Source organism: Chelonia mydas, chromosome 14 (assembly GCF_015237465.2).
Source record: "Chelonia mydas isolate rCheMyd1 chromosome 14, rCheMyd1.pri.v2, whole genome shotgun sequence".
Taxonomy (NCBI): domain Eukaryota; kingdom Metazoa; phylum Chordata; order Testudines; family Cheloniidae; genus Chelonia; species Chelonia mydas.
In genome coordinates this window covers 21,547,217-21,573,407 of record NC_051254.2, presented here as the reverse complement: position 1 = coordinate 21,573,407, position 26,191 = coordinate 21,547,217, and the positions used below count along the sequence as shown (strand labels likewise).

At 47.0% G+C, this 26,191-nt stretch overlaps 1 protein-coding gene across 2 annotated transcripts in view; it reads left to right on the top strand.

Annotated features, from left to right (window-relative positions):
• The first annotated feature begins 1,311 nt into the window (after positions 1-1,311).
• The window catches only part of PMP22 (peripheral myelin protein 22), a 32,297-nt gene continuing 7,417 nt past the window's right edge, over positions 1,312-26,191 (top strand). Inside the window, exons 1-4 of one of the 2 annotated variants that reach the window (XM_007072500.4) lie at positions 1,312-1,705; positions 4,623-4,723; positions 5,518-5,617; positions 25,486-25,626. In XM_007072500.4, the coding sequence (XP_007072562.1) occupies positions 4,646-4,723; positions 5,518-5,617; positions 25,486-25,626 (319 nt within the window). In that variant the 5' untranslated portion in view covers positions 1,312-1,705; positions 4,623-4,645. Of the gene's footprint in view, positions 3,069-4,622; positions 4,724-5,517; positions 5,618-25,485; positions 25,627-26,191 lie in introns of both variants that reach the window. The other variant, XM_037914193.2, reaches the window with a different exon arrangement.

Sequence of the window (26,191 nt, the reverse complement as noted above, 5' to 3'; positions counted from 1 at the left end):
CAGAGCAGCTATATCACTACCTCTCAGGGTACATCTACACTGCAATAAAAAAACAGTGGCACTGAGTCTCAGAGCCTGGCTCAGTTGACTTGGGCTTCCAGGGCTAAAAATCCCAGTGTAGTCATTCGGGCTCAGGCTGGAGTCTGGGCTCTGAGATCCATTTTTAGCCCCACAGCCCGAGCCCCCTGAGACTGAGTCAGCTGACCCAAGCTGGCCGCACTCATGCCACAGCTCTTTCATTGCAGTGTAGACGTACCCTCAGTGACCAAGGCACCCTTGAATGCTGCCCCCTCTGGTGCCCTCCTGGACTATAGAAAAACTCTATGCTCTCTGCTGTTTTCTCTAAGTCAATTATTCTGCATGTCACTGACTCCAAGAAGGTAGGAGTTTGTGTAACCAAGCAACTGCGCAGCCTTTGAAATAGACAAGCTGTCTTTGCCTATCAGGAGTGAGCAATGTTTGAGTCCTACCCCTAGATTGCAGATGCCTGTAATTCAGTTTGATGAAGCGCTTGAACTGAAGGGAGTGGGTTGAGAGAATATTGTTCCCTCTTGTTAAAAGCACATCTGCAATAGACAGAGAGGTATGTATGGGGATGGATGGATAGATAGCAGGGAAGGAATATTATGCTTGCTAAGGGCCACTGTGTGTTCTCTATTATCCCATGAGATTCTGCACCAACTCCATTGACTTTGGTGGGTTTCATCCACTTTACAGTGGTGTAGCTGAGACGGGAATCTGTCACTTGGGACCAGCTTCTGACATCCTTAGTCACTTCACAGAGGTCCTCATGCCTCAAGTAACCCTGCGGAAAGGAACTGGGTGACTCAAGGACTATCTGGTTCCATCGCGAAGGGTGTGTGTAAAAGAGGTGTGGAATCTGGATGTAAGTGATCATCACCCCACCGGGAGGACTCCGCCGGATCCTGTGACTTACCCAAACATTTTGTGTGATCACACATGCCGCAGACCCAGCAACAGGTGATTTTGAACCACATTGTTTTAATTTTTTTAGTGAAAATAGTCAACTGGGTATTTAAAAAATATACATAACAGCAAAACAACATCACCTTCTGAAAGAGGTTAGAAAAGGCCCCTTGTTAAGCAAACAATACCCAATAGGCCAGTCCTCAGAATTAATAGAGCTGCACCAATTTCCACCAGCTGAAGATCTGACCCTAACCCCCGAGCAGCGCTGTCTGGCCTCTTCCCTCTCCCTTCAGGCCTGGAAACATTTAGCTGTTTTGCCAACTTCTTGAATGACAGCTTCCAGAAAGAGATCGCTATTTATTGTTCTAGCATCCAGGGCTTTGAATAAGCCTTTTAACTGGGACGGAGGTCTCTCAGTCACTCCTTTCCATTTAATCTCCAGCGCCCCCTAAATAGCCCCTGCGTGCCGGCTGTGTTCTGGGGAGGAGATAAGGATAGGAGCTGTCTCTTTAAATACTAGAGGCTGTGCTCTCTCAGGCCACCGTGACATATCTGGGCGTTGGACTGGGGGATGAATAAACAGTGAATGCACCAGATCTGTGGTTTCAGAGAAGGACTCCGATCCGCCAGGGATCCCCCTTTCAACTCGACCCACGCCACGAGTGGCTTTTAGCATCCTCTGGGATCCTGCCCCTGCTGGAGGAACTTTAATGCACGCTGGGCTGGCTTCCTAGGAGCTACCATTGCCAGGAAGAGCTGCACGCTTTGGAGCTTGGTAAGTCTCTGGTGGTGAAATCCCAGCTCTGTCAGCAAAGCCCCCACCACCAGACAAGCAAAGAGAGGGGCGCTTTCTACTGGCCTTTCTCTTCCCTGCACTGTGACTCCTCTCCAAAGCGCCATGCAATTTGGAGACACGCGTTTACAAGAAAATAAGCGAGTGGCAAACATGCGCGATTGTATTTGGATGAGCCTAACACAGCAAGACCATTAGAAAGCCAGGCGGGTGAGCGCGGGAGAAAGCAAAGAGGCAAGAGACGGAAGCAGCAGCGGCAGCAAAAGCAAAGTCTGGTGCATTTAAATTAGGCTGATGCCTCTTTTCAGGACTTTGTGAAGCGCTTGGGGATCCCGCGGGTGGAGGAGTGTTTGAGGAGCAGGGTGAATGGTTTGGTTTCCCAGAGGATTAAGGAGAATAGAGGGGCGTGTATTTCCCCCCCCCCCAACCGCTGAGGGGTGAGGAGCGAGGTTCTGAGGGGTGAGGAGCTGGGCTCACCCCATGCGCCCCCCCCTCCCCAGCCATGCTGCGCCCTTCGCCTTCCCGGGGCGCGCGGCGGCCACTTGCACGGTGCCCGCCGGGGCTGGCGGAGCGGGCATTTCCCCGGCTGCAGCCGCCTGCCCCTCGGCGGAGAGCAATGGGGCCCCTGCTCCCCCGGCCGCCGCCCTGCCAGGAGCCCGCAGGCTGGGGTGGGGGCTCGGTTGGAAGCAAGCGGAGCGCCAGGCCAGTGGCACGGATGCCCCTGCAGCCCCCAGGCAGGGCTGCAGCCGCCTCGCCGCCCTCCGCGCACGAATCGAAGGGGGCCGGGAGCAGCCCGCCGAGCGGATCCTCCGGGGACGGGGTGTCCTGCACTGGGGGGTCCCCGACCCCACCCTGCCAGCGCCGCCGTGTAGGGTGCGGCCGCTCTGGGGTGCTGCCGGGACATGCGGCTCCCCCAAGCCGTGGGCTCGCCTCTTCCCCACGTGGGCCGATGAGACGTGCGCGGGGGGAAGTGCCGAGCCCGGCGTGATCCAAACGGGTGTGAGTAAAAGTTCCCTGCGGCGACCGAGCTGCTTTTTTTTTTCCTGGGGGATTATTTATAGCCGGCTCCGCTGCCTGGCCGGGCTCCCTCTGCCTGACCCAGGGACACACCCTGCGGCACAGACGCAATCCTGGGCGTTGTTCCTCGTTAAAGGAGAAACTTTATAACTTCGCGCTTTGCCCTCCTCGCCTCCCTCTCTCCAGCCCCCTGGCTCCGTTTGCCGTGGGCAAAGGGCGGGGCGCATACCCGCACCCACCAGCTGGATTTGCTCCTTTGCTTCGGTTTGAGCTTTTGGGGCCAGTCGAGCCTCTGGGACGCCGCTTGGTGGGTGACTATTGCAGAGAAGTAAGTAGCAGCCGCACCGCCCAGGAGCGGGTTATTTTCAATCGTGGAAGCGAGGGGAGGATTTGGGGGAAGACGAGGCGATCCCAGTAGTGTGGCAGCGCATGACCCCCACCCAGTAGCTGTCTTGCCTCTGTCTGCAAATAAATCCCCTTCATCGTCCGCGATTCTGCCTGTCAGTGGGTCCCCTACTGCTTGGTTACGCTGCAGTTTCACCCTCTTGTTCTGTAGTAATCTCTGTGCCAAACCCCCTAGCTTGTTCTGTTGTGTTGCTTTTTTTTTTTTTTAAAGCAGATTCACTCCCCTATACGGATTCCATGAACCTGCTTCAGACCTGACCTCACTTTGTTATAATTAGAAACAGTTTGAACCACTGAAGAACGTTAGCTGGGTTTTTTGTCGTCCCCGAGACCCGCTTTGTATTTTTGTAACCTGGTTGATTTCCATGGGCTGTGTGCACGGACTGTTGCTTGCAGTGGGGGTGTAGCTGTGTTGGTTTCTCTATGGAAAGACTCTGAACGTGTGTGTACACATACACACACACACAATGCGCTGCGTGGTCATTTCCCTTTCTTTCCGCAGAGCTATTTCACCAGCTCTCTTGGCCTTGCTCAGCTATTTGAGAAGCGCAGTGGCTGGAGCTGGGGCATGGATCTCATCGAGGGGGTCCTGACTTTAGTGGAGTCTAAATGTTGGCTGTGAAGTGGAGAATAGTGGCTTTGTGGAATAACGGTTTCCAGCCCCCTCCCCCTACCTGAGCCTCTGAGCTAAAAATATTTGATCAAGGGACTAGTTGTGGCGGGTTTATATATAAATAAAATCTTTGGCTGGAAACCTGGGCTTTCGTATTGTTGTGATGCTGCTTCAGGAAAAAGAAACCCTTATTTTATCTTTGGCTAATGACACTTCCAAGACAGGCTGAGCCAAGTGGAAATTTTGAGGAATGTAATGGAATTTGCATTTCTCCCTGTATCCTGAGCCATCAAACTATGGACCATAAAACGCTTTAAGCGTGGAAGGTTAGAAAGGGTGGAAGGAAAATAATGTAGAAGTTGAAGGTTCCTTGGTGTTTTCACCGGATTTTTTAGAACATTCCCAGCCCTTCGCTGGGCACCGCAAAGAAAACCCCTCTTAGATAGGTTAGCTGCCCTTTTCCAAGCTGGACGATGTCTGGCATTTCTCAAAGCTGGCTCTGTCCTTCTCAGGCTTGCAACATTTGTGTCTAGTACTGTAGAGCCACACCAGGGATTTCTGTCCAACCCTGGGAGCCTGTCCCTTTCGCATTGTAAACCCCAGTTAGCGCTTTAAAAATCTCCCCGACCCCTCCGAATAGCTGCATTTGTTTGCCAAAAGAAAAAATGCATTTAATACAAATTGTTGAGCCTCATTAAACTTGAGCCCCTGTGCTTATTCTCTGTTGCTGCAGCGACCCCTGCTGCCCTTTCAGATCTAGTTATCCCTAAATGCTGGACACACCCCACATAGACACAAATGCAAGGGCTGACTGCAAGGGGTTTTGCTATCACTTAAAAGCGTGTCTCTTTTTCCCCCCTTCAGATCTTTCCAAAACTTCAGCCAAAATGCTCCTTTTGTTGCTGGGGATCATCGTGCTGCATGTTGCGGTTCTGGTGCTGCTCTTTGTCTCAACAATCGTTAGTGTAAGTACAAACTTTATCTCCCCTCCCCCCCCGCCCCGCCCCCGTGATCGATCTTCATATGGGAACATGGGGGATGTGAGTAGATCAGAATCCATTGCACAGTTCCATGTGTAAGATTTGTCTATGTAGATAAAACTAAGGGCCAGATTTTTTGAAATTAAAGGGTGCTCCTCATTCCTCCAATACCAGACCTTAATTAATACAGGGCCTCTGAAAGAATTAACATGGCCAATCTAGACAGACATGTTTGTGGGTTTTGTTGTTGTTTTTTTAATGCAGAGCTAGTCACTTCCAGACTAGCTTTCAAAGAGCTTTGTTTTTTTTTTTACGACCTGAAAAAACTACTTCTAAAATAATCTCTAAACTGGTTGGGATTCATATGAAACAGTTACTGTAGCTTTCCATGCTGCCAAGAAAATGCTAGAGAGAAGTGAAGCATTTGAGAGCTTTGGTGCATGTTTAAAGAGAATCACAAAAGTCTTCTCTTTTACGCAGCTGAGTCTAAATCAGGTAAAGAACAACGCAGAGTGTGTTTTTTTTTTTTTCCAAAACTCAATTGAAGTGTGTGTGTGTGTGTAATGCATGTGCACACATTGAAATAAAGACATGAAACAGAAATAACCAAAGCAACTGTAAGAATGCAAAATATAACAAGAATGAACATGCGCTATTATGTCGGATCCTTTGCAAGCGCATTTAGTTGAGCACAAGCTTATCTTTTACTTTGGTAACCCTGCTCTGCCTCCCCCCCGGCATTTGCTGCCGCCTCTCACAGTTTTGTGCATCTCTTTCAGCAATGGCTCATCGTTAACGGGCGTACGGCAGACCTTTGGCAGAACTGCAGCACTTTAGGGGTCCAGAGTTCCTTTCAGTGTGTAACGTCCTCCACGAACGGTGAGCGCTCTGACATCTCGTCTGTTTCTTCAGCAATGGAGATTTTCATCCCTTTAACTCCTCCCCCACACCTTTACAAATAGACCTGTATTGCAGAACAATCTCTGCAGGCTCTGTCTGGTACAAGTCAAGCATGATTAATCGAGGGGCTTGGTTCTGTCCCTCATGTCAGTGGTTCTTTAAGCATTGTTACTCAGGCAGTTTTCTCAGTACTGCTTTTGGAGTACAGTACCTGAATAGAGGTGGAAGAATTAGGCCCTAAATAAAGCTACAGAGCAGGGTGGAACTGAGGGAGAGGAATTTAACTAATTTCATGTAAAGGCTGCCATTCTATTAATGGTTCTTCTGGATTGCTCCTTACTTGTACCTGAAGTGGGCACATCTCACCTGTTTTGCAGGGCCTCTGTCTGTACAGCAGCTCATCACACACTAGAACACCAGGGCTTAATTCACTGATGCACAGAGCTTTGTGCAGTCATTTACACCGTGCTGACTAAGTGGGGCAGGATACCCACTTTGCACTGGTGTGCATGGCTGCATGAGATGCTGTTCAATGAAGGATCAGGCCCACGTGGCCGGATTCTGGGCTCAGATGTGCACGTGTGAGTCATGGTGAAGTCAGCGGATCAGATTCCTGCTCTCTGTGATGTCAGCGTGAGCCCAGAGTAACGTCATTGAGATCTGCAGAATCATTCCAGATTTACGTCTGTGTAACTGAGAGCAGAATTTGGCCCATTGAATTACTAGCTGGGGAGAAGCCATGGGTCAGGTCCTGTCCCCGGCCTTGCTACATTCTGTAGTTGTGGTATGTTGACAGTGCCCACAGCTGCAGTGGGGGATGACCCCATGTGACCTCTTTGCAATATGCTCCTCTCCATTACTCTTACTAGGTAATACCTAGATAAACAAACATGGGCAGTCCTTGGAGTGGGGCTTTCTACTGCTGGGACAAGTGTGCGCTAGTTATTCTAGGCATGCCTCTTGTTTGCTGAAGGGGATGAAGTGTTAAAGGGCCAGAGCAGAGCAGTTTTGCTCTATGAAAAACACCTGCTGGGTCCTTGGGGTAGCCAGTCACTTCTTTTTATACCACCTGCCTCTGTGCATATTGCTAAGCAACCAGGACAGAACTCCAACATTCCCCTCTGCCAGTGGTTAGCTGCTACTCCCAGGATGGGTCCCAACTCCCCGCCGTTATGGTGCAAGTTAGTTCCCCAGATGATCACTTATCCCAGGGGCGTGGAAGGAGTTCGAGGACAGTTGACCATTGCAGACGTTCCCTGCTCCATCTCTGTTACACCAATGCTTGCTCTCTACCTATGCTCCCATCTCTGCAGTTTCCTGAGCACAGTGGATTTGCGAAAGCTAAGCATGTAAGAGCTTCCCATTCTAAGAGCTTCCCATTCCTTGGCTGGGGTGGGCTAGTCCAGCACTCTCTACATCAGCCTGTGCGAATGGAGCCTGGGTCACACTCCCAAAGTTTCTATTAAAACTTGAGCCACAGTAACGCATGCTGTTGTAGTTATCCTTATATGCGTGGTTATTTCTGTAGCATGTATATTGGGTAAAGAGCAAAATAGGGTTTTTGTATCGATCACATTTTACTTTTAGTTACATTCATGTATGTCTGGAGTCATTCAGCGGAGTAGCTCTAGATTTATACTGAGCACAGGGAGCCATATCTTGCCAGCAACTTTTCAGACCAGCCTGCCATTGAAATCAGTGGGAGCAGAGCTCTTCTTTAAGAATTAACGGCTCAGAATTATGACCTACGAGTTTCAGAGCACAAACAGTCTGCGTAGAAGGTAGGGACCAGGTTCCGCTCTGCCTTACATGAGTGTAAATCATTAGTGACCCCATTTGATTTCAGCCAGGGTGACAGTGGTGTCAATGAGATCAGATTCAGATGTGTAGAAGTCCCATGGAAAGCACACTGATCCAAAGCTACCTTTGGGTAGCGGAGTGCCTCACGCTTTGATCAGCTGGCTTGTCCGCGTTGTGTGAGGCCAAGGAGTTGCCTCTGTACATTGTGGGTACAGAACTACCAAGTGATGTAGGGGAGGCAGAGTGGTATAGTGGATAGCACACTGGACTGGGGCTCAGGGGACTTGCATTCTAGTACTGGCATGCTGAATGACCTTGTATCCAGCCATGTCACCTCTCTGTCTCAGTTTCTCCCTCATATATAATATGGTTCCCTGGGCTCAGTATAAATCTAGAGCAACTCCGCTGAATTACTCCAGACATATATATGGGATCATGATCCTGGCATCCTTTATAAGCCACTTTGAGATCTACTAATGAAAAGTGCTACATAAGAACTAAGTACAATTATCTGGACAATTTTTAGTTGAGTGATTGGTATGGGGTTTTATTACTATCATTGCTAGCTTTAGGAATTTGTATCTTGACTTTCCTCTCGGAACAGTTTGATCCCAGCATATCCTCAGTGAGTTCAGTGGAGTCACTCCTGATTTACACTAGTGTAATTGAGAGTAGAACCACATCTCTGGTCTGTGACAGTGTGACCTGCTGCCCCTGAGATGCCAAGAAGGGGGAAGGATCTTAAGATTGAGCCACTAGATTGAACATAACACTGATGCCAGGGCTGGTGGGGGACATTTGCTATGTGGAAAAGGAGAGCATTGCGGGTGGTATGTGCAGAGAGTGAAGCCTTTGTGTAACTTAGCAAGTTCTTATCACTCTCTACCCTGCAGGAAAGTGAGTCTCTGATGTAATTTTCTAGTAGGAGTTTTCTGGAGATCAGGTTTAAAACACTCCAAACTAGCCAGTCTGCTGGTAATGAAATACTCGTGGAGACCCCATGTTGGGAGATACAAGCAGGCGCTCGCCCTACCTCTAATTTTAACTGTACTTAAAGCAGTAGCATGTTTCTCATCTCGGGAAGAAGCTCAAATTTCCACAGTGTTGGTGGAGTGGCTTAGGCCTTCTTCACAGCCTTCCAGCAACACCTAGTGGCCACAAGTCAGACCAGCTGTGGAAACCAGCTGGAATCTTCTGTTGCATCACTGTAAATTACCATAGTTATGTCCTGAATCAGCATTTGGCAATATTGGCCTTATACTGCTATCTGCAACGTAGGTAGGCTGGTTCAGATTCACTCATGCATGCTCAAAAACATGTGCTTAAAATAAGGGCTGCAGTAATTGCGCCCTGAACATGGGCACCCTTTTTTTGCAGAGAGGGAGAAAAACTGTCATCCATAAAAATGTGCCTGTTACTTTGGATAGCTAAATAGCTTGACCCCAGTATTTACAGTATCCTTGACATTTTCTATAGGGCAGTGTAGGGAATATAGTAAATAACAAGATAATCTTACCTTGGGCAAGAGTATTTTTTTAAAGGGGGAACCCTTTAGCTACTTGTGATCAGACCTGAATGCTGATGGTGATAGCAGAATAAATTACACACCTGTAACCAGTGAGGGTGGAACCCTTTTAGATCCTTTCAAGTGATTTATTTTTACTATTCGAGGCACACAGTTGAGCAGCCGGTAAAAAATTTGACCTGCCACTGCTAGTTGGATATTTGGATCGCAGGATGCATGCGTGTACAGTAGTGCTTTTCCTGCTTAGGCCCAGCTCCTCCATTCTTGCGAGCCGGCAGAATAATGAAATCTGAACTACTTCGAGGAGTTGTAACCTAAATCCAACACAAGCCAGGAAGATTCACATAAATTCAACCTTCCATCCTTATTTGAATGCTCCTCTCCTGGCGTTTGCCTACATGAAGACTCTGGTCCTGCCATGAACTACAGGCTGCTGGAGCCATGCAAAACCCTTGGGACGCCAGCGGGGTTTTGCATGGGCAAAGGGGGTCTGACTACATCCATCTCTTTGCAGGATAAGGGCTTTATGCATTAGCTAAATTACTATTTAGAATGGTAGCCCCAAGGATCCCCTGTCATGGGCCAGGGGCCCATGGTGCCGTTTTCTGGGCAAACACAGAACAAAAAGACAGTCCCTGCCCCAGAGAGCTCACAGTCTCTCTCTTGCAGTTGTTTTCCATTTTGCTTGAGGCTGATCTGTTTTGTTGTGTTTTTTCAATAGAGAAAATATTGTGTGATATTTTTATTTTCTAGTTAAGGTAAGCTAATCTTGCCCCCATTCCCATTGTCTCTGAGCACCTCACCAGCTTTACTGTGTTCATCCTCCCAATCCCGCTTTTGAGGTAGGGCAGTGGTATTATTTCCACCGTACAGATGGGAAGCTAAGCACAGAGACGCTAAGCGATTTGCCCCAGGGTCGTACAAGAAGTCTGTGGTGGAGCATGGAAGTGAGCCTGGGTCTCAGGTCAGGAACCTAGGTGCTGGACAATTCCCCCCTTCCCCCACCCCAAGAGAATCAGAGACTTTAAATGCTTTCTCTTGGGGGGATAAATCACATTAACCCCTCCCCCCCAATATATTTTCAATTTTTTCAGCATATTGTTTCCATCTTCTATGCTATTAGCTAAAAGTATGCTTATTTCCCCCCTCCCCCACCGCCAATACAAAGTATGTTCCACAAGAGTCCAGGGGAGACTCATGGAAATGTGTTTTCAATACATACACCATGCCTGTTGCACAGTATCCTAAAAAGCTTTAGGAAAACTTTTTTCTGTGCCTCTGTCAAAGACACTGCTCAACATTTAATAATGTGGCACTAAATTCTGCCCTTGGGGGTGGATATGAAATTCTTACTGAAGAATTTGGCAGAACTTAGTCCTTTAGTAGAGATGATTTCTTCCCCCCCGGGGCAACCCACCATAAGAGTTAAGTCTGTATTGTGGAGTAATCACTTGCAGATTTCCCCCCTCTCTTTTGCTAAACTCATGTACCACCTCCCACAACATTATCATAATTGTTAGCAGTAAAATAGGGCCTGATCTTGCATTTTGGAAGTCCAATGGGAGTTTTGCCATTGACTTCATTGGGCTCCACATCAATTGCATACTGCTCATACTTAGACTGGAAACTCTGCAGAGCGGAGTCTGTGTTTGTACCTCACCTAGCACTGTGGGTCCTGGTCCAGGTGCTACAAATACATCATAATAATTGTTTGTTCATAGATCCCAGAGCTTCATAAATTTTAGAGATGGGGAAAATGGAGGCAAAGAGGGGCTAAGGAACTTGCTCAAAATCAAACAAGCTGAATTCTGTCCAACTTCCACCGAGTGGTGGTTGAGGCTGGAATTTTCAGAAGAGCTTAGAATGTTGGGTGCTGAAAGCCCAGCCATGTGTCTCCCAGCAGGAGATGGTGGGTGCTTTGGAGAACATGGTCTTTGTTTAGGTGCTTTCCTGGGAGCTGAGCTCACTGGAAGATCCGGTCCCAGTGGCGGGTGCTGAGCCTTTGACATTTCAGCCCATCCTCCCGTGCCATGGAAGTCATGCCTTTGAAATCAGTGGGTGGCACAACCAGACCCGAAGTTAAACATCTGGGAACAGAATCTAGTTCTCCTGATTCCTAGTGTTTAGGTGCAAGCCACTAGCCCACAGTTCCCTCATTTGGAACTTGTAAACTTTCAGCAGCTGGTGGGTTGGCTCCCGGTTGAAGCTGAATGATGACTTCAGGAATTTTTTCCGGAGCATACGAGTCTGGCAGGCATGTTGCAATACTATGGAAGGACGTTCGGAGGCGAGTAAGCATCACAATCAGTGTGGGATGCCCCGTTCCTTTGGCTTTCATGTCTGTGGGCTCATTGCTTTGTTTGCAGCATTTGCTTGCTAGATAATGTCATTTTTCAAGAGGCTGAGAATTATTTCAAAAATGTTGCAATCGCTGCTTAATTTAAGCTGCCTGGCATTCCTGGAGCAGATTTATCTGAGGAATTCAGCACTGAATCCCAGAATTGTATATTTAACAGGTTATGGGTCAGATTCTCAACTGGCAGGGGCGCTGGAACAATTTGTAAAGTGTGGGGGCTGAGAGCCATTGAACAAAACAGTAAACCCTGTATATAATGGAAAACACTTCAAGCCAGGCAGGCAGAACCCCTAGTTCCAGTACCTATGTACTAGTGTAAATCTAGTATAGTCTAGAGTTATGCCAGCAGAGGTTTTTGACCCTATGAGTTTTAAAGCTCTTAAGTAGAGCTGGACAGAATTTTTCAAACTTTTTTTTTTGTCAAAAATTCCTCCCCCCCCCCCCCCCCCCCGCAAAAAACAGAATTTTTCACAAGAATGTGCAGATTTTTTCCACCTTGCAATTTTTATGTTTTTCAAACATTTTTTGATGGACCCTTTAAATGGACAACCCCGCCCCTCCCATCCCCACTGGCTTCAGGATTGTTCGATAACATGTTTTTCCTGTTTCCTCTTTCTGTTCCTCAAATTGCCACTTTGTGACTTTGTTGGCTGGCTTGGTCACTGCTTGGGTTTGTGGGTATCCTTTAGTAACTGAAGGGATTGGTTTTTGAAAATAATCCCATGGGAACTTTGCAGACTGCAAAGCAGATGGTTACTAAGCACCACGGGAGGAAAGGGACTTTCCAGTTTGCTGATATGATGACCACCATATTGGTCCATACATCAGGGACTGGAAGAGGGACCTGAACAGCTAAAAGCATAAGCTGCTAAGCTTGAACTAAAAGAGCCAAGGCTCACTTGCTGCAGGCCTGTAAGAAACTCTTACCCTTCTATGGATTGGGCACAGAGCAGGACCTGTGACACGTCCACCCCTGGGTTCCGTGGCCGTTCTGAAGACGCTCTTATGACACTTGGATACCTCACAGCAATACAGTCTCTGATCCTGGACTGACTGCTCTGCATTGGTCCACTGGCACACCAGGCCCTCAACCTTGCATTGAGCCTTGGAAGGCTTCCTCCTTGTAGAGCGATCCTTGAATGGCATAAACTAGAGCCATAGTAGTGGCTCCCTGCTGCTGCTGGCGTGAGGAAGGGGAAAGGTGGTATGTCCAGTGCTCCCCTGGGCCCCAGCAGTCCCTAGCTGCTGGGACTGGCCTAGCTCAGAGTAACCTAAATTCCCAGGAAAGCAGAGAAACTCTTAGGCCCCCTCCTGCTGCTGTGGTGAGTGTTCCACATCCACTGATGAGTGTCCAGTCTATAATCTGCATAGATGGGAGCCAGGCCAACGCAAGTCACCATTTACTCAGGGAGATGGCTCGTGATGGTGCAGCTACAGCAATGTACCTACACTGGTGGCTAAAAACCCCAGTGCAGCCAAGCCTTGAGAGAGACAGAGCCATGCAGCAGAGCCAGGATTAGAAATCTGGAGTTCCTAGGTCCCCTGCCCTGACCACTAGACAGTGCTTCTGAGTTGCCGGAGAGGTCGTCTTTTGGAGGAAAATTCTCTCCATGAATTTGCAGTGATTAATCACACTGCTGTGACACAAAACCCACATGAAAAGCAGGGAGGTCAGTGGAAGCCGTGCATGTGGAATAGGTGCACAATACTTGACAGCAAGCCACGCTAGACTGGCAAAGAAAATTTTGCCCTTGCCTAAGACTGAGGCTTCAGATGGATTTTCTTTGCATTGGGAGAAGCAGGAAAGAAACGTAGCACTTGAGTTTTGGTTGCATAATACGGTGAGCCCTGCAATTTGACCTGTCTGCTATTCTTAATAAGAGTTCCACTATTCATATCTACTTTGAAACACATGATGCAGAAATAAACACTGTTTCATAGCCTTCTCATTGAATGGATTTGCCATTTCTGTGTTTCAGAACTACTTTTTATCTTTTTCGTTTCGCTTTTATCTAAGTGTGTTTAAAAGGTAACAGGTATTCTCAATGTCATCTTGTGAAATATAGTCCCAGTGCAGATTAATACAGGTTTTCTTTTCAATTAGCTACTTAAGGGTGACAAAGCAAAAGAGACAAATTAGCAGGGAAAGGTAAATACCCAGAAGGAGAATTGTCCACCTAGCTGCAAATGCCTAAGCTCCTTATTTTGATTTGTTCACACTACTCTAAATTAGGAGTAACTCCAGTGTAGGATATGAATGGAGGCAGAGAGCTGGCATTGAGTCTCCTATCCCGTTAGTTCATTAATTTGCACGAGGGAGCAGATCCTCAGCTGGTGTAAATTGGCCCACGTCCCTGGAAATCCATGTAAGTGCTGCCTTCTAATGCCAGCTGAAAATTCAATTCAAGATTAATCTGCTAGAGTTCTCCAGGTTCTCCTGATGCTCTTGTTAATGGGTGCAAGTGACCTGAGCCGAGCCCGGTTATATGGATGCAATGGAGAGCAGAATTTGACCCAGAGTGTAGCAGCTTAACCAGAGCAGACCCTTGACCAAGTTTCCCAGTGAAGTATTGTGTAATGTAGTCTGTGAACCGACATTTCAGGAGAGTACCACAGATTATGTCTTTAAAAAGTCCTATTTGCTCTGTGTGGGGATCTTCCTTGCAGACTTGTCTTTGGTGTTGCTCTCGACCCATCACTGAAAACCGCATTAAGCCGATTTACCCCAAAGAGAAGTGTCACGCAGTGTCTCATTCTGTTATTGGCAGCAAGTATAAATCAAACATATGGGCAAAAATAGCTGCATCATGGAAACGGGGATACAGGAAAATTCTACTCGGCTACCCTGGTGTAAATCTGGATTGGAAAAGCTGGACCAAGTCTTAGAATATCTGTTTCATTAGAGAGGTGGATGCTTTCCATGGCAGGGTGGGGCCTACGCCATTAACTTCTGCAAAATGTGTCTATTTAAAACATTTGAAAGGTTTGTAGTGTTTCAGGTTGCAAAGATAGCCTTCCAAATGTGACTTAATGCAGCGTCACCTTTCTGAGCCTGCAGGGAGACAGCCAACCCTGCCACTGCTCATAGCTTTGCCAGACAGCAGCAGAATGACATTAACAAGGCTGTAGTCAGTTTTGCCAGTGCAACGCCTAGCACTCTTACAGTAGAATCCAGGAATCGTATTGTCTTTAGACTAGATGTACTAATGATCACATGCAAAGACTGGTCCCATGCAGTTTGCAGGCTACGTTTAAAGATGTCTCAGTTTGAAGTAATTCAAGCTCATCAGAATTTTCACTATGAAAAAGAGACAGATTCTGATGGCGATAACACCACTGTAATCGTGGAGTAACCCCACTGAAGTCATTGGAGTGCCTCCAGGATAATACCGGCCTCACGGAGGTTAGAATCCACCCAGTGTCTACTAGCATCTAGGCAACCATAGCTCTGGAATTGCTTCCTACCGGGCAAAGTCAAGAATGTAGAGCTATTAAATCTTACTCTTGTTACGTGGTCTATAGGAACATCTTACTTTTCTGTCCAATTTTTACAATGTTCTATACTGAAAATATCAAAAGGATGTTGTCAGCTTAAAAGCTACACTTGTCTGACGTTTTTTCTACCTACTTTTGTTACGAACACCTGCCGTTCCTGTAACTGTATGAGATTAGAAGTCCATGGTATCTTTCTCCCTCTTCTTTCAATTTAACTGAATAATTAGTCTTTCAACATTCCCCTGTATCGCAAGTTAGTCAGTTTCCCCTGTTGGAGTTTCTTTTACCCAGCAACAGGGGAAAGAAAAAAAAAAGTATCTGGGGCAAAAATGTGATTGTAAAACCACAAACATTGTTGGGGGGGACTATGGGTTTGTCTACACTGCAATCACCGGGTGCATCTGTGACTTGTGTAGCTATACCTGACCTAGCTCTAGTCTGGCAAGCTTGGGTACTGGAGCAGTGAAGCCACAGCAGAGCAGGCTAGCTGCCTGAGTAATTACCCAGGGTTCTAGGCGGGTTCATGGAAGCCTGGGCTGCTGCAGCCATGTTGCCCCCAAACCTGCGCTAGCTAGATTCAAGCTAGCTCCCGTATGTCTAGATGAGCGGCAGTCATGCCCCACAACTGCAGTGTAGACATAATCTCAGGGGAAGGGTGTAGTGCTAGAAACTCCTTTTTATATATATAATTTTTTTTTGAATTGGTTAGGCATGAAGCTAATCCCATGCCTAAATCTTTGCCAGATCCGGGCAATAGATTTCAGCTGGATGATGTTCCATACAATACTGGTGACATGCTAAAAATAAAATATAAATTTGTAGTGTCAAGGGTGTCTCTTAGTCATCCCTGTCTTTTGACATCAGTGGGAGTTTCCTGGGGTGAAGTCGGGGTGAATGTTTTCTGTGGTGGAAGATTCCTTGCGTTAGTCATTAATGCAGATTGCAGTGTGCTGCAGTTCATGTATAATCTCTTCAGACAAGTTCCAGTGACTTCTGAGATTGAAGTGACTAATGTCATATTCTGTGTGTCCTTCTTTGTGCTGCAGAACAAATGTAATTCATTGTCCTGTTGTAATACTACTTTCCTGCAGATGAGGGATGTCTGGGACAGATTCACCAGTAGCCTGAAGTGGCTTTGCACCACTTTGTTGAAGTGGATTTTGGCTGCTTTGTATTGCCAGAGTAGCACAAAGCAGCTGGAGCATTGTAGTGAATCTGGCTCAGTGACTGTATTTGAGACTGGCTTCAGGTTAGGAAGAAGTATCGGGTGGTGCTAGCATATCTCTCATAATCTCTTTTTGAGGGCTGAATCCTGTCTGACCATGAATAGACGTGCTTAGCAGGGCGAAGGGCAATGAAAGACCTTAACTTCTATTTGTAAGCATTTCTGTGGTGTTCATCACTGTAGCGTTCAGGCACCTTGCAAATAGTGATGAATTTATCCTTGCTCCATTCCAGTGGTTGAGGGAAGCATCAGTATTCCCATGTTACAGATGACAAAAAACAATGCACAGAGAGATTAAGTGACTTGCTCATGGTCATCGAGCAGGTCCTAGGCAGAGCTGGGAATAGAACCCAGGGACTTGTTTACTCTAATGTAAGGGTGGAGAGAAAGCACAAATAACTCCACTGAAGTCAAAGGGACATATCAGCTAGTTTCTCTCCAAATCACCAGAGTAACTGAGAGCAGAATCAGGTCCCAGATCTCCTGATTCTCAGTCAAGTGTCTTAACTATAGATCATCCTTCTGCAAGGCTTTCCCCCGCCCCATCATTGTGCACAGAGGGCGCAGACAACCTGGCCCCCCATAGGACCCCACACCAGATTTTTCCCATCTCTGTACAGCAGCAGGATTTCCCCTGACTACTGTTATTGAGATGATGGTGAGTGATAGAGAGGAAATGATACAAATATCTCCCTCATACCTTGACACTGCGCACTAAGGATTCAGTTGTTCTGCCTGGCAGGGGGCTCCCCAAGGCGTACTGCATTTCCATCCTGGTTGCTCTCAGGAGATACCACGTGTGCCAAAACCCAGCCACAGATTCACGAGCCTGAACCCCAGGGATTTGCCAAGAAGCTAGTTGAGACATCATGAAGCTGGCAGTGAGAAGATGCTTAGCTTTTTCCTTGATGCCTTTAGTTTTCCAGTGCCAGCAGGGCACTTTAAAATCTAGATGTCAACATTCAGGGTCCAAATGGATTGAGTTAGTGTGGATCCAAACCACAGAGGTCTGGCCACTGTGTATCATGAATTGGGAGGATTCCTCAAGAGTAGCAGGGAAATGCCGTTCCTCCCCCCCCGGGGGGGGGGGGGGGGGAATGCAATCTAGCTAGCAATGGTAGCAATCAACTGCTGCTTTCGGAAGCCCAGAATGGCATCTTCTTGCAGAGTGGGAAGGCATGCTGTGTCTTTCACAGCCCTGTTTATGCAGTGAGTATATAAGTCTTGTATATGAGTCTATGGAGCTTTCTAGAGCTTTAGCCTTCTGGACAAGGGCCTTTTTCAGTGTGGACTGGAGGGAAAGGCAAGGAGGAGGGAAGAACGAGGGAAAGAAAAGAGGACAAGGTGGGAGAATGATCCACAGCTAGAAGGAAGGAAATGGAGCAAAAGAGGAAGCCCTGGGAGGGGACTAAGAGGTCCATAGTTAGGTACCCAGTTCCCACTAGGTGCTTATCTGCATCTTTAGGCACCTAAATGCCTTTAAATATCTGGCTGTGGGTGACTATCTTTTGATGCCCAAAATACTGGCTGGAATTTTCCAAGCCAATTTGGGCATTTAGATACACGACTCCTATTAGTTTTGATGGGAGTTGTGGGACTACGTTTTGCTGTGTTTCTACAGCACCTGGGACAGTGGGAGCCTGGTCTGTGACTGGGGTGGAGTGGGGTGGGGTGCAACATAAATAATCTCTCACTTGCTCTGAAAGTCCTGACCATTAGCCTTAGCTGCCTCGGTTTCCCCAGATGGAAAATGGTGATGAAATCTTGCCTTACAGAGGGGTTGTGAAGCTCAGTTCATTCATCTTCTGCATCCTGGGATGGCAAAGTACAAGATATTGTCATGGGAACATACTTGAGTCCATGAGATTGATTTCCTTAGGTTTTCGTTCCGTTTTCCATAAGCTAAGCTAATGCCTATTGAACAGAAGCCTAGGCTAGTCTGATGGAACAGTAAATGCAACAATAGGCAAAAACATTTCTTGCAAGAAACGTGACAACACTGAGAGCAGGGATCATTGTTAAACAGCATTGCGGATAGTGGGTTTAAGAGATCAAATGTCCTGGGGAGAACACTGCTAGGTGTGCATACCAGTCTCCCCAGCAGAGTGGTGGTGGTATCTGCAGTAGAGTAACACCTAGAACTTCATCCAAGATCCGTGCCCCCATTGTGCTAGGTGCTGTACACACACCTATAAACTGATAGTTATACCGGTATACCGCCCCCCCACCCCCCACACCCTGTGGACACTCCGATTCTAGTATAAGAGAGACTCTTTTCAGTTTAGCTTATGTTGCTTGGGAAGGGGCATAATAATAATACCTGGCTCTTAGCATCAGATCTCAGAATTATTATTTTCATTTACAATGGGGGAAACTGAGTCACAGAGAAGGAATTTAACTCTGATCTGCAGTTCTGTACTTTGGTTTAAGCCACACCTATGCTGGAATAAGACGGTCACTCTGGTGCAACTTCCCCTCTAAACAAGGCAGACAAAGACTGGGGAGTGGAAAACTTAGCCCAGAAAGGGGTAGGTTGTTGCAGAGCTGGGAACAGAATCCAGATCTCCTGACTTCTAGGGCAGCATGCTCCTTGCAGGACCACCCCACCTCTCCTGGTACGAGGTGCTACAAAGCGAGTGTTCTTGGATGGCCATGGGGCATGGTTAGTGTTGCTCTTCTGCACAGGGAAATGGGTGAGTAGTGCTCAGGAATGTCCGTGATCTCAAATGGCACTCCCTGGGATGTTTGCCTCCCTAATACACAAAGGGATTGGGCATAGAAGCCAGGGCAGCAGTAAGGCATCCTCATGGGCTCATACAGCTTCACTGGAAAGCTCCTCTATGTAATGCTTAGCACCCTTATCGGTCAGGAATCTTGCAAAGTGCTTCTGGGCTCCTTTATATTTACCAGTCCATAAAGGAGAGGAGGCAGACATGAAAGGGGGCCTGGCTGCATTTTCTTCATTCTTTCATTTAAAGAGAACAATTCCCTCTTCTCCTCTCTCCAGAAGGAGTCCTGTCCTGCCTGCAAAGTGGAGTTTTAGAATTGTTTAATTCCAGACTCCTGTTGCTCTCCAGTGTCCTCTTTACTTGTTATTGCTGGGAGTCTGTCCAGCCACAGTGTGAGTCAGAGATCTGTCGGGAACACTTGTACCATGCTATACCTGACCGCCTCATTGGAATGGCACGAACCAGAACAGTGTGGTGCTTGCCATCCTCAGGATCAGCGCTGAAACATCCATCTGAGATTCCATACATAGGCTGCTCAGAGAGGCATCAGTGGGAGGCTAACACAAACCTCTCTGATTGCTGCAGGGATTGTGGGGGGTTGGGAACAAAGCAGAGGGAAAGTTACCATATTTATCGTGCCAGCCTTTTCATAGGAAAATATGCAGGTGGATTAGCAACCCCACTAAATCTCTGGCTGCTTTACAGGTTTAGGGTATGTCTGCACTGCAATCGTGGGGTGTGATTGCAGTTTATGTAGACAATCCCTGGCTGGCTTTAATCGCGTTAGCTCGGGTACCAATAGCCATGAAGCCGCAGCAACGTGGGCTTCTGCAGGGGTTGTGCCGGTCTTCCTGGAACCCTGGGTAATCACTCAGGCAGCTAAGACGTACTGAAGCCCATACTGCGACTTCATTGCTCGAAGCTAGCAAGATTAAAGCTAGCTTGGGTACATTGACAGACTGCAGTCACACCCCGTGACTGGTGTAGATGTTGCCTGCTACACTTGGCTAGAGGGTGTTTGGTATCGAAAAAACCAGCCATGAATGAACTGTATCTGGATTGAGCTAGGGGACGTGTGTAGGAGTCCTAGATTACAACAACTGCAAGAAGATTCTTTCATTCAGATGGCCACCCTCATGTGTATTTTCTAGCTATTACTAAGGCTATGTCTATGCTACGGACCTTACAGCGGCTACAGCTGCTGTAAGGTTGACACCGTTGTGGTTTTCATCCTCTTTAAGCAGACATTGCTTGAAAAGTAAGATACTGCCTCTGCAACCCACTTGTAGAGTATGTGGGGTAGGGGGTGTCTCTCCCACTAACCGGCTTAGCCCGTTCGCTCAAAAAGTAGCAGCTTGTTTTTAATGAACCCTGAAACTGTAGAGTTTTGCCCTAACATTCTTGGCCAGGAATTTCCCTTCCCCTTAGCTTTGTGTATGCATGTTGTGTGCTATGGCTGTGTGCTTGGCTGATGCCTTCCTCCCAAGAGGTGGCTGCATTTTGGGGGTGCCACTTGTATACAGGTTGGGCTTTGAGATCTTTTAGGAGGAAGGATGCCCCATGCATACAAAATACAGTATCATTATAAGCTGCAGACTACAGCACATGGGTATGTTCTGTGCCTGTCACCATTTTGCATGATGTGCTGAACTTAATACTTCGCAGATTAAGCAGGCAGGTTGTTCGAATCTACCTCGAGATTCTTTTCACTTGTAATTTACTGTGGAATTAAAATTAAGGTCAGGAAAATGGCACTACGATAAACATTTTTCACAGCATATCCGCTTCCTGGGTGGTGGCTTCTCCCTTGTCCTGCACCTTGCGTCGTCATTCACAAACCTGAGTGGTCGCCTTTGCCACTTGTTCTGTGCTCATCCTGCCAAACTGTAAATGATGATTAAGTGAATGGCACAGAGCTGTGTTCTCATTATACCTGCTCATTTTAAGCTTTCATTGCTGTTACCCCAGCAGGGCTCATAGCTCTCTGTGGTGACCATCACTGAACTATCTGACACTTCTACAGTGTTTCATGTAGGGAAGAGTTATTACCCTCATGTTATATGTGGGGAAACTGAGGCACAGAACATGGCTTACCTAAGGTCTCACAGGTGGCAGAGCAGGGAATCAAACCCAGCTCTCCCAAGTCCAAGACTAGTGTCCTAACCACAGGACAACCCTTCCTTTCTCTGACAGACTGAACTGGAGTCTACACTACAGCACGAGTCATCAGCAAAACTGCACATTTCTGAATGCAGACTCTTCATTGCTGGTGAGGGTGTGAGAAGCAGGATGAATGTGGATGGGCTTGCAGATCCTAAGTAGAATTTCAGTGGCAGCCCTTCAAATAATTCCAGCCTTTCCCAAAAGCCATTTGCTTAATTAGTGTTAGAAAGGGGGCTCTAAAAGAACCCCTGACACAAGGTGCGCTGTCGTCTCCTCTGCGGCCCCTCCCCTCCCACCTCCGGTGTATTTCCTTCCATCTCCTCCTGGAAATAAGGATGCAAACACTTGGCTGGATAGATGCTTACCTAAATTCAGATTAAGCCCCTCAATCCACTGTGGAAGCCACAAACAACCGTTTGAGATGACGTGATTCTGAGGAGCTGATAGTAGATTCCCTTAGCCCCAAATCTTTCCACTGGAAGTTTTTATATAACTGAAAAATAGACACATCTGTAGGTTAGAATAGTAAACCAGGAGAGTTAATGTAATTCAGGGGCAGTGATTGGACAGTAGCACTCTGCACTTGGAGGTTGGGATATTCAAAAGAGATTAAGGCAGTTAAGTTGAAACTCATTGAGACTTGGGCGCCTGCCTCCATTAACAATACTAGCCTTCATCTGTTGATTTCAAAGCAGCTCACTAACGTGGGCAAGCGACCTTGTGCCCATTTTATAGAGGAGGCCAAGAGCCCGCATCAAACGGCAGGTTCTGAGTACAGACGCAGACTAGAACCCAGGCTTCCTGAGTCTCAGTCAAGAGCACTGTCTGCTAGACCCCATGGCTGTTACTTACCAGTGGCTGCCTGTGTATCCCTGTGACGTGGATTGCTATTAGCATGGGAATGTGCACATTTGGTATAAAGCCTTCAGGTGGCAGAACCAAGAAGAGGGATGCAGTTCAAGGGGTCCTTGCCCTCTAACTCAGCAGAACTTTTTTCTCTCTGGAAGGCCCTCTCGTAAACTAATCACCACCAAAGGAAAAGGATTTAGGGGCCTGATCCAGAGCCCACTGAAATCAGGAAAGGCTCCAGTTGGCATCATCATCATTGGGCTTTGACTCAGATCCTATATTAAGAGCGAAATGCAGCAGACTTTTAATCAGCCAGCTGGTGTATTGAACCATCTCTCCTTATTTGATAGTTTAAGGCTCACATGGCAGCGAGAAAACAACAAGAAAGGTTGTTACTGTTCTTTTCACTGTGATTTCCCCGCCCCTTCTCCGTTGACATTCCCCTGAGAATGGACAAACCATACTGCTTTTTCCTAACAGCACTGGCTGTTAGCTGATGTGCTGAAGATGCAGTCGCTATATTGCTCCTCCCGATAGCCAGTCGACTATGGCTGAGTTCAATGATTTGAGCCGATCTGTGCTGAAAACTTCTATCACCACGGCTGTCTCTCTCAGGGGTGTGAAAAATCCCCTCCCGGAGGAGGTAGTTAAGACGTCCTAACCCCTGGCATAGACAGCACTAGATCAAAGGAAAAATTCTTCTGTTGACCTAGCACCGCCTCTCTGGCGATGTGGATTAACTACAGTGAGGGGAAAATGCCTCCTGTCGCTGCAGTGAGTGTCTACCCTGCAGCCAGGCCACCGTAGTGTTTTAAGTGTAGACATAGCCTGATTTATTATTTGATTACATTAGCGGTACTTTAACGGCTCTTATCTCACTGATAACACGGCTATGTTCCAGGAGCTGTCGAGTGCTAAAAGATCTGAAGGAAAGTGCACAGTTTGTGGTTTTGTTGACCTAAGGCAGAACTTGAGATTGACTAGATGTTGAGAGCGTTTCATGTGCATGGCATTTAGAACATAAAGCGATCATTGAGACTCTACTTGCTTACAGTGGTGATAACCCTTGCATCCTAAGTGATGGCAAATATTGTTAGAAACGGGTATATAATGGGATGCCTGCTCACCACTGAGATGCAGCCACCTCTGGAATAAAATACAGCAGTTTTTTATTTATTTATTTATTTATTTATTTATTTAAATAGCTCAGAGCAACTCTGCACAGCGCTTTGGGATAGGAAGCACAATAGAATAGTGAGGCAAACTGTGCTTTGAAATGCACAGGAGCAGCTCCCGTTGACTTCATTTCCCTTGTGTGATCAAGACCTGAATTTGGCCCACTGTATGGAACTTTACGGGGGCAGGATAATCTTAAAGGAAATTGGAAATTGGAATTGGGTGTGGACCGTAGGGCTAACCCTACTGCTCTTATGACATATGTAAGCTTTAAAAGAGCCCTGTGGGGCAAAAATCCAAAAGGAGTGAAACTACCAGGACTACAGAAATGCAATACAGCTCCATGAAAATTCCTCTAAAAACGTATGGAATTAAACCAAGTCAGATTAGTATGCATTGTCCTTTAGTATTTTCTTTTATTCCATAGGATGTTTCAAAAACGTCTAGAGTGAAGTGATCATTTTCTGTTAAATTCTGTAGGACTCTTCCACAGCTGTCTCCAATAGCACGATGCAGGCCTGTATTACAATTCGAGTTCTGGTTGAAGTCTGTGTTTAAATTTTTGGGGGAAGTTCTGCTCTCAGTTCCACAGGTGCAGCTCCCATGGACTTCAGTGGGAGTAACATCCATGTCACTGAGTGCAGCAGTTGACCTTTGCGTTCTAAAATAGCTTCTTTCCATTGCATAATGCTTTACTAGAGCAGTGTGGAGGCAGCTGGACACAGAAGACGAGTCATTGGTTGTCATGTGGCTAAACAAATAGCCAGGCAGGGTGCAGATTTAATAATGGCTGGCTGGCTGTCTTACTGAAGCCGGGACACGGCTTAAAACCTAGGGTGGGAGAAATATTATGTAGTGCAAGGGAAGAGCACAAGTTTGGGATTCGAGACTTTGGCCAGATCTTCAGCTGGTGTGAATTAAAGTCAGTGGTGCTACATCTGTTCACACCAGCTGGCTCCATGGGTTATGTTCCTGGGTCTGCCACGTATTTTCTGTACATGGCTTTGGGCAACTCACGTCCCTGCTCTGTGCTTCAATTTCCGCCTCAATAAAATGAGGATGATAATCCTTGCTTCCTGTACGTGATTGATTAACTTGAAATGCTTTGAGATCTCAGGATAATAAAGAATATTGATGTCAAGTTTTATTTAAAAAGCCACTACTGCGGTGTTTATTACAATGATATTGTAATGGTCCCTAGTTGCAGTATTTTGGGTCATTGCTGTAGCATTTGTTTTGTTTTCCAAGGGGAGTTACACACCCACGAACAATGGAAATAGCTGGGCAGTGACTCATGGAGGGGCTGGTCTGACTAATCTCCTCTTTACCAGTCTTCAAACTTAGCTACGATAAAGTGTCTTTCCTAAGGGCTTAGTTCCATAAGGGTGTAAGTGGGAGTGTTTATACCAGCTGTCTATTTATATCACCTAGGAGCTGGCCAGCTTATTGTCTGTCTTGTTTAAGAATGGCTTTCGTGTTTCTCTTCAGGGCCTGGTCCAAAGCTTACTGAAGTTAATGAGAATATTTCAGTTGACTCTTGTGGGCTTTGGATCAGGCTCTGAGTCCCTGTGGGCCCACTAATATGAATGTTCCTCAAGTTACAAATGAACAGCCTTGCCCACTGATTTGGTGGCGTGTTCCAGGATCCCAATGTTACCCGTTACACCTTGTTTTATCCTCAAATGGGAAGGACCACTGGGTGTTGCTGACCGTGTAGCACAAGATGCTCCAAACAGCATGAAATGAGATAAGTGGTTGCAACCAAGAAAACAATCCATTTAAAGTGGGACTTTCAGGGCTGCCTAATGTACTGATGCCCAATTCCTGTTCACTTTAGGGAAATAGGAATTGAGTATCCAGATATTTTAGGCAGCTTTGAAAAATCTCATTCTTAATGCTGAGCAAATATGGACAAGAGGAATCGCTGAAGAGTGAGCTCCTGGTTGCCTCGCATGTCAGCACTTAGGTAGGACTGTACTCAGGGCTAGCCCTGAGACCAGATTGTACCCCCCATGTCAGCCCTTGGATAGGTACCCAGGAGCAGTACTGAGATCATACTGTGCTTTGTGTGACTACACTGGGACCACACCATGATTTGTCCAACCCGGCTTGCCCTTAGAAATCCTGGAGCCATTCTTCCTTTTGTAACTGGGGTTGGCTTCTGCAGGGGTTTCTTGTGATGACCTGGGGTCTGACAAGGGAAGGACGTATGTTCTCCCATGAATGGCAAATGGTGGAGATGGAAAAAGACCTTGCCAGTCCAGCCCTTCTCTGCGGCCTTGCAGGATTGTTCCCTGCCATGCCAGAACGGAGGCAAGTAGCGTCATTCCCATGGATCCTCAAGAGGTTACATGTGCTCAGCAAGAGCCTATGAGCCAGATCCAGAGCACAATGAAGTCCATGGGAAGGTGTTCGTGGACTTTAATGGCGTCAGAATCAGGCTTTTTAGTAGGAGCAGCAGCTGATCCATGCAGAGAAATCACAGCTGTAACTAATGTTGCCCTGACTGTGTTTCTCTGTTTTCCCCAGAGTGGCTGCAGTCTGTCCAAGCTATGATGATCCTCTCCATTATCTTCAGCGTGTTGTCCTTGTTCCTATTCTTTTGTCAGCTGTTTACGCTCACCAAGGGTGGACGGTTTTACATTACTGGAATCTTCCAGATCCTTGCCGGTAAGTGGGGAGTGATAAATGGGCGATGGCTCGGAGGACATAAAGGGAAAACACTCTCGGGCGGAGGCATGAGGGCTAATGACAGACGAGAAGCAAGCTCTTGAATAACAAAGAGGGCTCTGTTTGGCTGTTACTTAGTTTTAGTTCACAAGGGGTTAGGATTGGGGCAGTGGGAATTGGCTTTTCTAGAAGCTGCAATGCGAAGGCCTCTGAGTTGGCACCTACGCTACATGACTGAAGAGAACAGAGCATGAATGGGAGGGCTCAATTCTGTCTTCAGACGCATAGGTCTGTAGTCCACTGATACGTGTGTGTTACGTGGTCCTCACTCTGTGCCAGATCCACGGAGGTTAGAAGTCTGGTATAGTCCCTGCTAGAGGGCTTTAGCTCAAGCTGCAGCAGCTTCTGCTTTTAGCCCCGGAGGTTTCTGGTTCTACCCAAGTGCACCAGCCCTCATAGGTGCTAACTCCCAATTAATTTGCTGGGAATTACACGTGCTCAGCCCCTCTGAAAATCAGCCCCTGTGCATTTCAGGCTGGGCACACAATTAATGCCCTCTTCTTCA